At 40.9% G+C, this 12,110-nt stretch overlaps 1 protein-coding gene across 3 annotated transcripts in view; it reads left to right on the top strand.

Annotated features, from left to right (window-relative positions):
* The window catches only part of LOC144479481 (E3 SUMO-protein ligase PIAS4-like), an 82,806-nt gene that overhangs the window by 31,834 nt on the left and 38,862 nt on the right, over window positions 1-12,110 (top strand). For all 3 annotated transcript variants that reach the window (XM_078198194.1, XM_078198196.1, XM_078198195.1), the window contains 2 exons: window positions 209-581; window positions 11,028-11,109. In XM_078198194.1, coding sequence (XP_078054320.1) covers window positions 209-581; window positions 11,028-11,109 — 455 coding nt within the window. The remainder of the gene's footprint in view (window positions 1-208; window positions 582-11,027; window positions 11,110-12,110) is intronic.

Genomic DNA, 12,110 nt, shown 5'->3' with positions numbered 1-12,110 from the left:
TGCTGCACTGGAATGTCAGCCAGGACCATGTGAAGTCCTGAAGTGGAATTTAAATCTAACTGATACTTTAGTGTGTTTCTTTCTCTTTGATTTAATTTGTGAAAATTGTAAAATTTAATAATCAACATACCTTAATTAACTGTAGTAATGGTGTTTGTTTTTCTTTTCCCCCCCTCAACCCAATTCCCTCACCGGCCCCTCTGAGAAGAATATGATCCTGGGCTTTAGAGTATCTGAGCTTCAGGTACTCTTGGGGTTTGCAGGACGCAACAAAAGTGGGCTGAAACATGAATTGGTCTCGCGTGCATTACAGCTGGTAAGGAACAACTGCTCCTCAGAGATTTTAAAGAAGATCCAAGACTTGCATGCTCATCGCTACAGTACAAGGCCCACAAACACGCAGTGTCAGCAGCTTCCGCCTGCTCCAACATTTCCTTTACATTCTTCAGAGGCAGCCTTGAATGCCAGAACGTCCGTTCCAATTTGTCACACAGGGAAAACCGATACAAAATCCAATGTGAGATTAACAAAATTGCCTTTCTACGAAATACTAGATGATCTGATGAAACCTACAGAACTAGGTAGGATTAATATCTTATTCATTTATGAATTGGGGGGGGGGTACCTACTATGACTAATATGACTGTCAGTATTTTCAACAGTAATTTTTCTTTGCTGCACATATGAATAGTATACACTTTGTCATATTACTGAGAATCACAGTTTGTGTTTTCAATTATGGGGGTAGGGCCTGGGTGGGATTGTGGTCAGTGCAGACTCGATGGGCCGAATGGCCTCTTTCTGCACTGTAGAGTATCTATGATCTATCTCTACCCCCAATTCAGTCAGTCTCTTGCAGGTGTCTGCCTCTTTGATTGATGGGTGTCTGAATTAGGTACTGTGAATAGTAGTGTTGATTTTGCTGTATATGCTTGGAAGTTTTTTATTCATTATTGCAATGTGGGTGTCGCCAGCTAGGGCAGCATTTATTAGCCATCACTAATTGACCTTGGGAATGACCTGTTTGCAGTACTTCAGAGTATAACTGAAATATGAACTCATCTTTAGCCTACATTGGTTCTAGGTAGAAATAGCAGGAGTAAGGCTTTCTAAATTTGATATGGTCATGCCTCCAATTAATTGATGAATGGTAAGTATATTCAAATTTATTCCGATATAATTTATTGTCATCTGAGCAAAACAAACTATTATTTTCTTTAGTACTAAATGACTGTTTCTGTTGTTAGTGTTTACATTAGTGGTGGGACCAAAGAAAGTTGTGTCTCCCAGAATTTGCCAGTTTTAAAAAATATTTTCAGTTCATACATTATGATCCTACAACAAACTGATAACAGTGACCTGAGCTTTACACCTAGAAGAACAAGGGCAGCAGGTGCATGGGAATACCAACATCTCCTAAGCTCCTCTGTAAACCATATATCATCCTGTCTTGGAAATATATTTCCATCCCTTCAATGCAGAGTCAAAATCCTGGAAAGAACACTGGAAGCAGCTTCACCATACAAACTTCAACGGGTTCAAGAAGGCAGCTCACCATCACCTTCTGTAGGCAATTAAGGATGGGCCAATGCAGACTTTACCAATGATGCCCTGTGAATAACTAGAAGCCCTAAAAATGGCTTCTCAGTTAAATTGCTGACCGCATATCAAAAGCATTAACCGTGCACATACAGCTGACCTGAACTCACTGTATTGTCTTTTCACTTTTAAAATGCTGACTCTCTTTAAAAATGCTGACTGACTTGCTATATTTCCAGCATTTTCTGTTCTATTCAACATTCATAGGTTTAACCTTCATTTGACCAAACTCAGATAGTTCTTCCGTAGTTTATTCTCAATTTCTGCCAGATTGAATATCTCACAAATGCAGACTCCATTCGAATATTGCTTAGAAAACCATATCCTAATCTCCTTTACACCAAACTTGACAGTTATATAGCACATAATGTTTTGTTCTCATTGCTTGTTCGCTCAGCAAAAATTGAGAGCATGTTATAATACAAGCAACATATTAACTATCTGAGTAACTTATTGACTTTGTGACACAGCTGGAATAATTCTGCAGCTAAATGGAAAAAATCCGAAGTATTTTCATTTTAGTTTGTACGTACACATAAGATGCCTAAATGAATGTTGAAATCCACTATATTTGTGAACACATTGCAAAACCTTAAAACTGCCTCCATTCCAATTAAATGCTAAGTATTACCTAAAATAAAGAGTTTGAATTCTAGATTGGCCTATATCACATGTATAATTTTGATTCTTGATAAAATTTGTGGAAATGCTAAAGTAGAGTCCATATCTTGATATATGAATATCCCACATTCCTGCATTGCAGCAGGAATGTCCACAGATTGTAAAACTTAATTTTCAAGACGACCATGTTGATGCATCTGGATCATGTTTGTTGATGCAAGAGTCAACAATTATTTATTTCTATGCATCTCTGGGATTTTGGCACTTGTCATGAAACATAAATGCTTCAAATTAAACGTTTTCTATAATCTCTCAAAATATTGGAGAGACACAGCAAGTCAGGCAGCTTCTTTTGTAGAGAAAGTGATTTAATCAGAACAGACTACCTCCATGTTCATGCTGAACTACTTCGGGTGCATGTTTGTCATACACTTAGGCGGATTTTGACAGCTTCTTTGCAACATAAGCCACCTTCTGGAAAAGGTCATCAATTTGCTCAATGTTATACTGCACTATTGAATATGCTTATTCATGGGAAATATAATTATTTTCCTCTCGAGTCCTTTTGAATCTCATGCATCACAAAGGGATATCTAGCTTGGAACATTCCCGGTTTTAGTTGTTTGGTTATTTAGTGCTAGTGTCTAGATATGCTGGTTAAACTACCAAACGATTTTGCATAGATTTTGAACCACAGAAGAAGACCAACTGATCTAGTTTATGCTTCACATGAACCTCCTTTCGCTCCCCTTCATCTGACCCTATCAGCTAGGTATCAAACTTGATTTGTTCTCACTGGAACGACGGAGGTTGAGGGGCGACCTGATAGAATCATAGAATCCCTACAGTGCAGAAGGAGGCCATTCGACCCATCGAGTCTGCACCGACCACAATCCCACCCAGGCCCTACCCCCACATATTTTACCCGCTAATCCCTCTAACCTACGCATCTCAGGACTCTAAGGGGCAATTTTTAACCTGGCCAATCAATCTAACCCGCACATCTTTGGACTGTGGGAGGAAACCGGAGCACCCGGAGGAAACCCACGCAGACACGAGGAGAATGTGCAAACTCCACACAGACAGTGACCCGAGCCGGGAATCGAACCCGGGACCCTGGAGCTGTGAAGCAGCAGTGCTAACCACTGTGCTACCGTGCCGCCCTAGAAGTCTACAAGATTGAGGGGCATGGACAGAGTGGATAGTCAGAAGCTTTTCCCCAGGGTGGAAGAGTCAATTACTAGGGGGCATAGGTTTAAGGTGCGAGGGGCAAGGTTTAAAGGAGATATACGAAGCAAGTTTTTTACAGGGGTAGTGGGTGCCTGGGACTCGCTGCTGGGGGAGGTAGTGGAAACAGATACGATAGTGAGTTTTAAGGGGCGTCTGGACAAATACATGAACAGGATGGGAATAGAGGTCCCCGGAAGGGTAGGGGGTTTTAGCTCAGTCGGGCAGCATGGTCGGTGCAGGCTTGGAGGGCTGAAGGGTTTGTTCCTGTGCTGTAATTTTCTTTGTTCTTTGTAAATTGCCACTTTCATATCTCCATTGGTAAAATCTAAATATGTCTCTTGAGTTTTTTCCTCAATTTTAGATTTCAGCAGAATTTCAGTACAGGCACTGAGAAATTATTTAACAAGTCTTCCATTGCATCACCAGAAAGTTGAAGCTGTGGGCGTGCTGTTAACCTTGAAATGAAATAAGTGAATGAACCTCAGTCGCAAGTTTAAATTTTCTAAAGTCAGACTGAGAGTGCGATGAACAGTTGCTGTCAATAAATTGTAGTCCAGCAGCTGAATGCTTTTGAGTCATTCAGTTAATGTTATAAATTAAACACATACTTACAAAAAACAGTTTTGAATTTTTATGTATACAAATATTGTATATTGGCAACAATTTTGCCTCTGGCTCCTCAGTCTTTCAATCAATCCTCTAATGACTGGAGGTCATCGAGGTTTACAGCATGAAAGCAGGCTCTTTGGCCCAATTTGACCATGTCGCCCAGTTTTTACCATTAAACTAGTCCCGGTTGCCTGCGTTTGGCTCATATCCCTCTATACCAATCTTACCTCTGTAGCTGTCTAAATGTTTTTTAAAAGACAAAATTGTACCCGCCTCCACTACTACCTCCGGCAGCTCACTCCAGACACTCTCCATCTTCTGTGTGAAAGAGTTACCCCTGGGGACCCTTTTGTATCTCTCCCCTCTCACCTTAAACCTATGCCCTCTAGTTTTAGACTCCCCTATCTTTGGAAAAATATGTTGACTATCTAGCTGATCTATTTTATAGACCTCTATAAGATCACCCCTAAGTCTCCAATGCTCCAGCGGAAAAAAAGGTCCCAGTCTATCCAGCCTCTCCTTATAATTCAAACTATCAAGTCCCAGTAGCATCCTAGTAAATCTTTTCTGCACTCTTTCTAGTTTAATAATATCCTTTTCTATAAGACATGATAAGCAGTTCAGTTTGTGGGCGGCACGGTAGCACAGTGGTTAGCACTGCTGCTTCACAGCTCCAGGGACCCGGGTTCGATTCCCGGCTCGGGTCACTGTCTGTGTGGAGTTTGCACATTCTCCTCGTGTTTGCGTGGGTTTCCTCCGGGTGCTCCGGTTTCCTCCCACAGTCCAAAGATGTGCGGGTTAGGTTGATTGGCCAGGTTAAAAATTGCCCCTTAGAGTCCTGGGATGCATAGGTTAGAGGGATTAGCGGGTAAATATGTGGGGTAGGGCCTGGGTGGGATTGTGGTCGGTGCAGACTCGATGGGCCGAATGGCCTCCTTCTGCACTGTAGGGTTTCTATGATTCTATGAGATGTTGTTAATTCCCTTTTGAGACACTTCATTTTACTGTGAAAGCCCCTTAATATATTTACACTTGATTTTTGGGGTGGAAAGAAAACTATAATGCCAAATATTGAATTAGGCAATAAAATTGCAAATATTAGACTGGGGTAAAAATTGTGCAGGCTTCCTCTCCCCATCGACTTAATTTTGTTTTTGAACAGTGGAAATAAGAGCTAAGTTTTTTTGGGGGCTCAAGGTAATCTTGCGTGTTTACATTGCTTGTATATGGGGTTTCAATTTTATTTGTAAAAAGGATAGCACCACCACATAAATATTGATGCCTGGAACTTTGTAACTACTGACGTTTTCAGTCCTCGCGTCCAAAGGACAGTGCAAACTACCCAAAGGTTCATAGTACTATAATTAAACACATTCTGTATTAGTTTGGAACAATAGAAACAGTTTTCTAATAAGTGAACAAGTACAAAATATAGTTGTGACAGATAGAAATTAGACTTTGTTTACCTACCAGGATTTACAGATCTCCAGTTTCACTGATAAATATATTTGATAAAATTATAAATGTTTCTGATTAATTCAGTGAGCTCATGTCCCAATTTTCTAATTTAAAACAACTATACCAATTTTTGTAATTTTCATTCTGCCATCGGATTTTGTCGCTGATCTCAATGCAACTGCCCACAAATATGGAATAAAATGCAAAAGTTCTAACTTCTAAATCCACCCAGTCCTGTTCCTCCTTTGTGACCAATGGCAGAACCTTAAATTAAAAAACAGAAAATGCTGAAAACACTCAGGTGACCAAGCAGCACCTATGCAGAGAGAAACTAAGAATTTTCAGATCAGTTTTGTGAGAACTGGAAAGTAAGTACAATGGGAAGGAACAGTGGGGGGAGGTGGAGAAAACAAAAGAAAAGGTCTGTGATAGAGTGAAAACAGGAGGGATTAAATGATAGAGATGATGGTGCGAAGCAAAAGGAGATGGCAATAGGGCAAATAAATAAACAAAATATGGGTGGAGAGGAGGTGTAAATTTGAAAATGGTCATCACCATTAAGCTGCCATCCAAAAAGGGAAAAATGGAGGGAGAGGTTATGATTGGAAACTGTTGAATTAATTGAGTCTATAAAAGTGTCGAATCACAAGGTGAGATGCTTTCCTTGAGCTTCATTGGAACAATGTAGGAAGCCAAGAATAGAGAGGTCAAAGTGGGAATGGGGTAAAGAATTTAAATGCCATGATCAAAAGTTTGGGATCATGCTTGTGAATTGAATGAAAGCAGATCACCCAATCTGCATTGGGTCACCCCACTGTAGAGGTGATTGAAATGATAAGCAGCAAAATAAAGTATACTGTATTAAAGGAAGAACGTTAAAATTATTTAACTTTGAAGCAGTGACTGGGGCCATGGGCGGTAAGAAGAGAGGTGGTAAAATGGAAGCTGCTGCATCTCCTGTGATTGCATGGTGAAGGAGTTGGGGTGTTGAGGAGTGGATCAGGAGTTGGCGAGTGAACAATCCTTTCAGAATTCTGAAAGGGGAGTTGGAGGGAAGATGTTTTTAGAGATTTTTTAAAAAATATTTGTTCATGGGATGTGAGTGTTGCAGTCAAGGCCAGTATTTGTTGCCCTTGAGAAGTAGCAATGAGCTGCTAGAGTCAATCTGGTGTGGATATAGGCACAGTCTTGTATGGAGGGAATCCAGATTTTTCATCCAATAAATGAAGGAACATGTGTATGGTTCCAAATCAGGATGGCCTGTGATTTGGAAAGGAACTTACAGGTGGTGGTGTCCCCATGTGTTTGTTGTTCCTCTAGAGACAGCAGGTCATGTGTTTGGAAGGTGCTGTTGGAGAAAGCTTGGCACGTGGCTGCTCTGCATCTTGTAAATAGTACAGACTATTGTTATTGTCCACCCGTGCGGATGGAGTGAATGCTTAATAGTGGATGGGGTCCTGATCAAATGAGCTGCTTTTCCTTGGATAGTGTCGAAGTACTTGCATATTTTTGAAGCGGTATTGAGGTGTCCATCTGTTATTTGTCTAGTTTCATGATTATAATATGGCCTTACAATGAGGTGTGGGATTCCGCAAAGATGAAAGTGGAGCTCTTTTCTTCTATTCTTGTAATCTTTCGGAAACCTCCGTAACTTCCAGTGGGTCATATGACCTGTACCAAGCAATATTTTGGTTCAGCACCAATCCATTTTAAAATAGCAAACACAAATTTTGATGTACACAGTTTTGATGTCTTATTGACATAAGAGGAGTTACCAAGTAAGCTAATTGCAGCAGAATTCCCAGATTCTGACCTCTTGTAGCCACTGCATTTATTTGGCTAGTCCAGCTAAGTTTCTGGTCCATGTTAACTCCCAGAATGATGATGCTGGGGTATTCAGCAACAGTGATGCCCTTGAATGCCATGGTGAAATGGCCACATTCTCTCTCGTTGGGAGGTGGTCATTGTCTGGCACAAATATTACCTGTTACTTATTGACCTGAATGTTGTCCAAGTCTTGCTGCATGTTGGCAGGGATCAAAGAGTTCAGTACCTGATGAGTTGCAGATGGTATTGAACCGTGCAACTATCAGCAAACATCTCCACTTCTGACCTTGCGTTGGAGGGAAAGTCATTGAAGCATTGGTTGGACCTAGAATGTTACATTGAGAAATTCCTATGGTGATGACCTGGGGCTGAGGTGATTGGCCTCTAACATCCAGAACTATGTTTCTTTTGTGCTCAGCATAACTTTAGCCAATGGAGAGTTTTCTCTGATTCCCATTGATGTCAATCATGCTAGGGCATCTTGATGCAACATTCTGTCAAACACTACCTTGATGTAAAGGGCAGTTCCTCTCATCTCACCTCTGGAGTTTACCTCTCCAGTCCATGTTTGTGTTATGGCTTTAATGTGGTCAGGAACTGAGTGGCTCTGGCAGAACCCACCTTATGTGTCAGTGAGCAGGTGATTGTTGTGCAAGTGCCACTTGGGAGTATTGTCAATGATATCTTCCATTTTTTTTGTTGACAACAGGTAAGGCTGATGAGGTGGTAATTGGCTGAATTGGATTTGTCGTGTCTCTAGTGGACAGGACATAATCTGGATAATTTTCTACACTGTCAAGTACGTGGTAGTGTTGTAGCTGTATAGGAATGGTTAGTTCTGGAGCACAAGTCTTCCATATGATGGCCAGGACATTGTCAGGGCTCATAACCTTACTGTATCCAGTGCCTTTAGCCATTTCTTGATATCACATTGAGTGAATTGAGTTGGTTGAAAACTGATGTCTCTGATGGTAGAAACCTCAGAAGGCCAAAATGGACCATCCACTTGGCACTTAGGGCAGAAGATGATTGCAAATGTTTCAGCTTTACATGTTGCACTGGTGTGCTCAGCTCCTGCTTCGTTCATGGTGGGGATGTTTGGAGTCCCCCACCCACACTTAGTTGTTTAATTGTCCATCACCATTGGTGACTGGATGTGGCAGAACTGCAAAGCTTTGATCTGATCCATTGGTTGTGGGATCACTCGACTTTTCTCTATTGCATGCTGTTTCTCCGATTTAAAATGCATGTCATCCTATGTTGTAGCTTCACCAGGTTGACACCTCCGATATGCTTGGTGCTGCTCCTGACGTCTTCTCCTGCTTAAACTCTTAATTTGATCCTTTGAATTAATGGTGATGGTAGAGTGAGGGGCATACTGGGCCATGAGATTAGATTGTGGTTGCTTGCAATTCTGCTGAAAACCGACAGTGCATCATCCATGTCCAGTTTTGAGCTGCTATATATATGTTCTGAGTTTAGTAGTCATGCTATCACAACATGGTGGAGGGTGTCCGCGACCATGAAGACATGACATTGTCTTCACAAGGGTAGTATAGTGGTCACTCTTGTTGATGCAAATTAATCTGTGACAGGTAAGTTTATGAGAATCAAGTCAAGGAGCTTTTTCTTATATGTTTATTTGGAGGAAAAGAGTGGAGTTAAAGGATCAGTTGTTCAATGTGGGAACAAATTCAGCTACATGAATGTTGGTGGTGATGTTGATTGGTTGGACCAACATTTAGGAAGAGACTGTATTGGTAGAGGATGGAAGTGTAAATTGGATGTCGATGGTAAAAAGCCAACTGTTAGGGACTGGAAACTATTGAAATTGAGGACTTAGGGTCATAGTCGGGAAGAAATTGGTTCTATGGCATGAGAAAGATTTAAACCATAGGTCTACCAATGAAGTTCTGTTTGTGGATAATGGGAAGTAGGCTGTTCAGGATTGCGGGAATTAGGCATTTTGCTATTCAGTGAGATTAAAGCCTAACTCAATATAATCACCTTTGCCCCATGTTCTTTAATACTTTGTTTAATAGAAATCTTTCAGTCTCAGACTTAAAGTTGTAGCTGACCCAGCATCCACCGCTGTTTGTGGAAGGAAGTTTCAAATTTTTCTACCTTTTACATGTAGCCTGTTTTCTAATTTCACTCCTGAAGAGGTCTGCTTGTTAATTTGAATCTTGTGTCCACTAGTCTTAGACTCCCCAACCGGCAAAAATGGTTTTGTTCCCCTGAATATCCTGAAAGTTTCAATCAAATTGCCACTTAACCCTCTAAATCGCAGACAATACAAACCTAGTGTGTGATCTCACCTTCTCATTTAACCCTTGGAGTCCATGTAAATAAATGGTAAATTAGCCATATTCCATGAAGGACCGGAGATGTTTTTCCCTGTTAGAGAGAGACAAACAATTGATTATATAGCTTGAGGGGCACCGTCCCAAACCCAGCAGGGTACAAGGCGAACTGCCGTAGTCAGTACGGCGATTGAACTAGTGTTAGCATCATTCTGCACCACTCTCTAGCCAGCTGAGCTAACTGAGCCTGGAATCGATGTATCTGGTAAATCTGAGGTTAGAGGTGATGGAGGGATCTCCAGAAGAGAATAAATCATCACTGGTAGTCTCAGACAGGAAAAGCTTGAGGCCTTTTGCAAGGATTTTGCTAGGTTTCTTGTCTTTTAACTCTTACCGCTGCTGCTCCACCTGTCTCATCCCTGTTGAGCTGCTTACCCCTGCACCCCATCTCTGCCCAAACAAAGAGATGGGGTGGCAAAAAAACAAATTTATGTACAATTGGCAATATAATATAAAATACCAACAATACAGCTCAACACCCTGCTATTGGCTGTTGAACATCAACTAATCTGTCTGTGCTCCTGCCAACTCGCATGCATCAAAAGATATTCTGAAGCCATTTCAAAAGCTGGTAGCTTGGGACGGGCAAAGGAGACTGCATTTCAGTTGTGTACTTTCCTGTCTGATTCTCAACAGATATTTTCGGTGGAAAATTTACATTAATTACCTTGGAACCAGCAGAAGAAGTTGCAATTAAAGAAATACTACCAATTTGAGTTTCAAGCAGAGCATCCTGTCTGTTGTGAAGGGATCTAGGGCGTGATTTTCTGGCTGCGTTTGCCCCAAAACCGGAAAGCCCTGCCTGAGATCAATAGGTCTTAGCATGATCTGCCCCAACCCCCACCTGCTATGATTCCCATGGCGGGCAGGATGTGAAAGTTCCCCCCTTCGTTTATTAGTGGTTAAAGGTATAGATATCTAAGAATTTGTGTGCAGATATGATATGAATTCTAGCACTTCTACTGTATTTCTAAACTTTTGTTCAGGGGAGTTGTATAATTTAAATCCTAACTATGTATTGGCTTTTAGGGTTTGGACAGTTTAACTTATTCTGAAATCGTTGAATTCTTTGGCGGTATAATGTTCCTTCTGCACTGCAAGCGTTGCATATTCTTGGTGTTTCCTGGCTAAATGCGGGGAAATTTGGCATTTCAGTGGTACATTTATGAACTAAGATATTTTATTCTATCTCGACTCTAGTTAAGTGTATACGGTACATGCTTATACAAAAGAAGGACTCATTAATCTGTCTTGCCATGCTGCATTTGTTATGTTCAGTTGTAGTATAGAATATTTGAGTTACTGACTCTTTTTTTTTAGTCCCAACCACCAGTGAGAGGATTCAAGAAAATCAGTTCAGTTTTACGTTAACTGATAAACAGAGGGAACAGATTATCGCTGGGTAAGTAAACACTTTTGTCCAACTCATTCAATATTTTCATTACAGTGTGCTAGCATATTTCTTTAAAAAAGTAAATGTTCTGATAAAATTCTGGTAGAAATTGTTCAGTTAGTCTTTTGATTCCATAGGATGGAGTTCTATAAATGTTCTTTTCATTTTTTCCCTCTGCTGTCCTCAGCCTCCCAACTTAAAAGCAACAGCATATCCTCTGGCAATATGTTTATGGCGCAGGATGACTTCATTAATTGAATGAAGGAAAGAACTTGCACATAAGTCAGCAGATATAGGAACAGGAGTAGTTCATTTAATCCAAAATCTGTTCTGACATTGTGAGATCATGACTGACCTGTGACCTAACTTCACATACCCATCTATGCTCCAGATTTTTAAAAAATTCATTCATGGGACATGGTCATCGCTGGCTGGCCAGCATTTATTGTCCATCCCTAGTTGCCCGAGGGCAGCTGAGAGTCAACCACATTGCTGTGGCTCTGGAGTCACATAGGCCAGACCAGGTAAGGAGTCTTCCTTCCCTAAAGGACATTAGTGAACCAGATGTGTTTTTACAACAATCGACAATGGTTTCATGGTCATCAGCAGATTCTTAATTCCAGATGTTTTATTGAATTCAAGTTCTACCACCTGCCGTGGTGGGATTTGAACCCTGGTCCCCAGAACAGTAGCTAAATTTGTGGATTAATAGTCCAGTGATAATACCTCTGAGCCATTGCCTCCCCATAGATCCCTCAATACTTTTTAATTAACAGAGTTTTGCTTTTATTCATTCACTGGATGTAGGTGTTGCTGGTTACACCATCCCTGACTGCCCTCCATTTGAGAATCAACCACATTACTATGGGTCTGGAGTCACATGTAGGCCAGACTGGTTAAGGACAGAAGATTTCCTTCCCTAAAGGACATTAGTGAACCAGATGGGGTTTTACGACAATTGACAATGGTTTCATGGTCATCAATACATTCTTAATTCCAGAATTTTATTC

Source organism: Mustelus asterias, chromosome 26 (genome assembly GCF_964213995.1).
Source record: "Mustelus asterias chromosome 26, sMusAst1.hap1.1, whole genome shotgun sequence".
Lineage (NCBI taxonomy): Eukaryota > Metazoa > Chordata > Chondrichthyes > Carcharhiniformes > Triakidae > Mustelus > Mustelus asterias.
The sequence above is the reverse complement of the archived record's forward strand: the minus strand, read 5'-3'. Positions and strand labels throughout refer to the sequence as shown.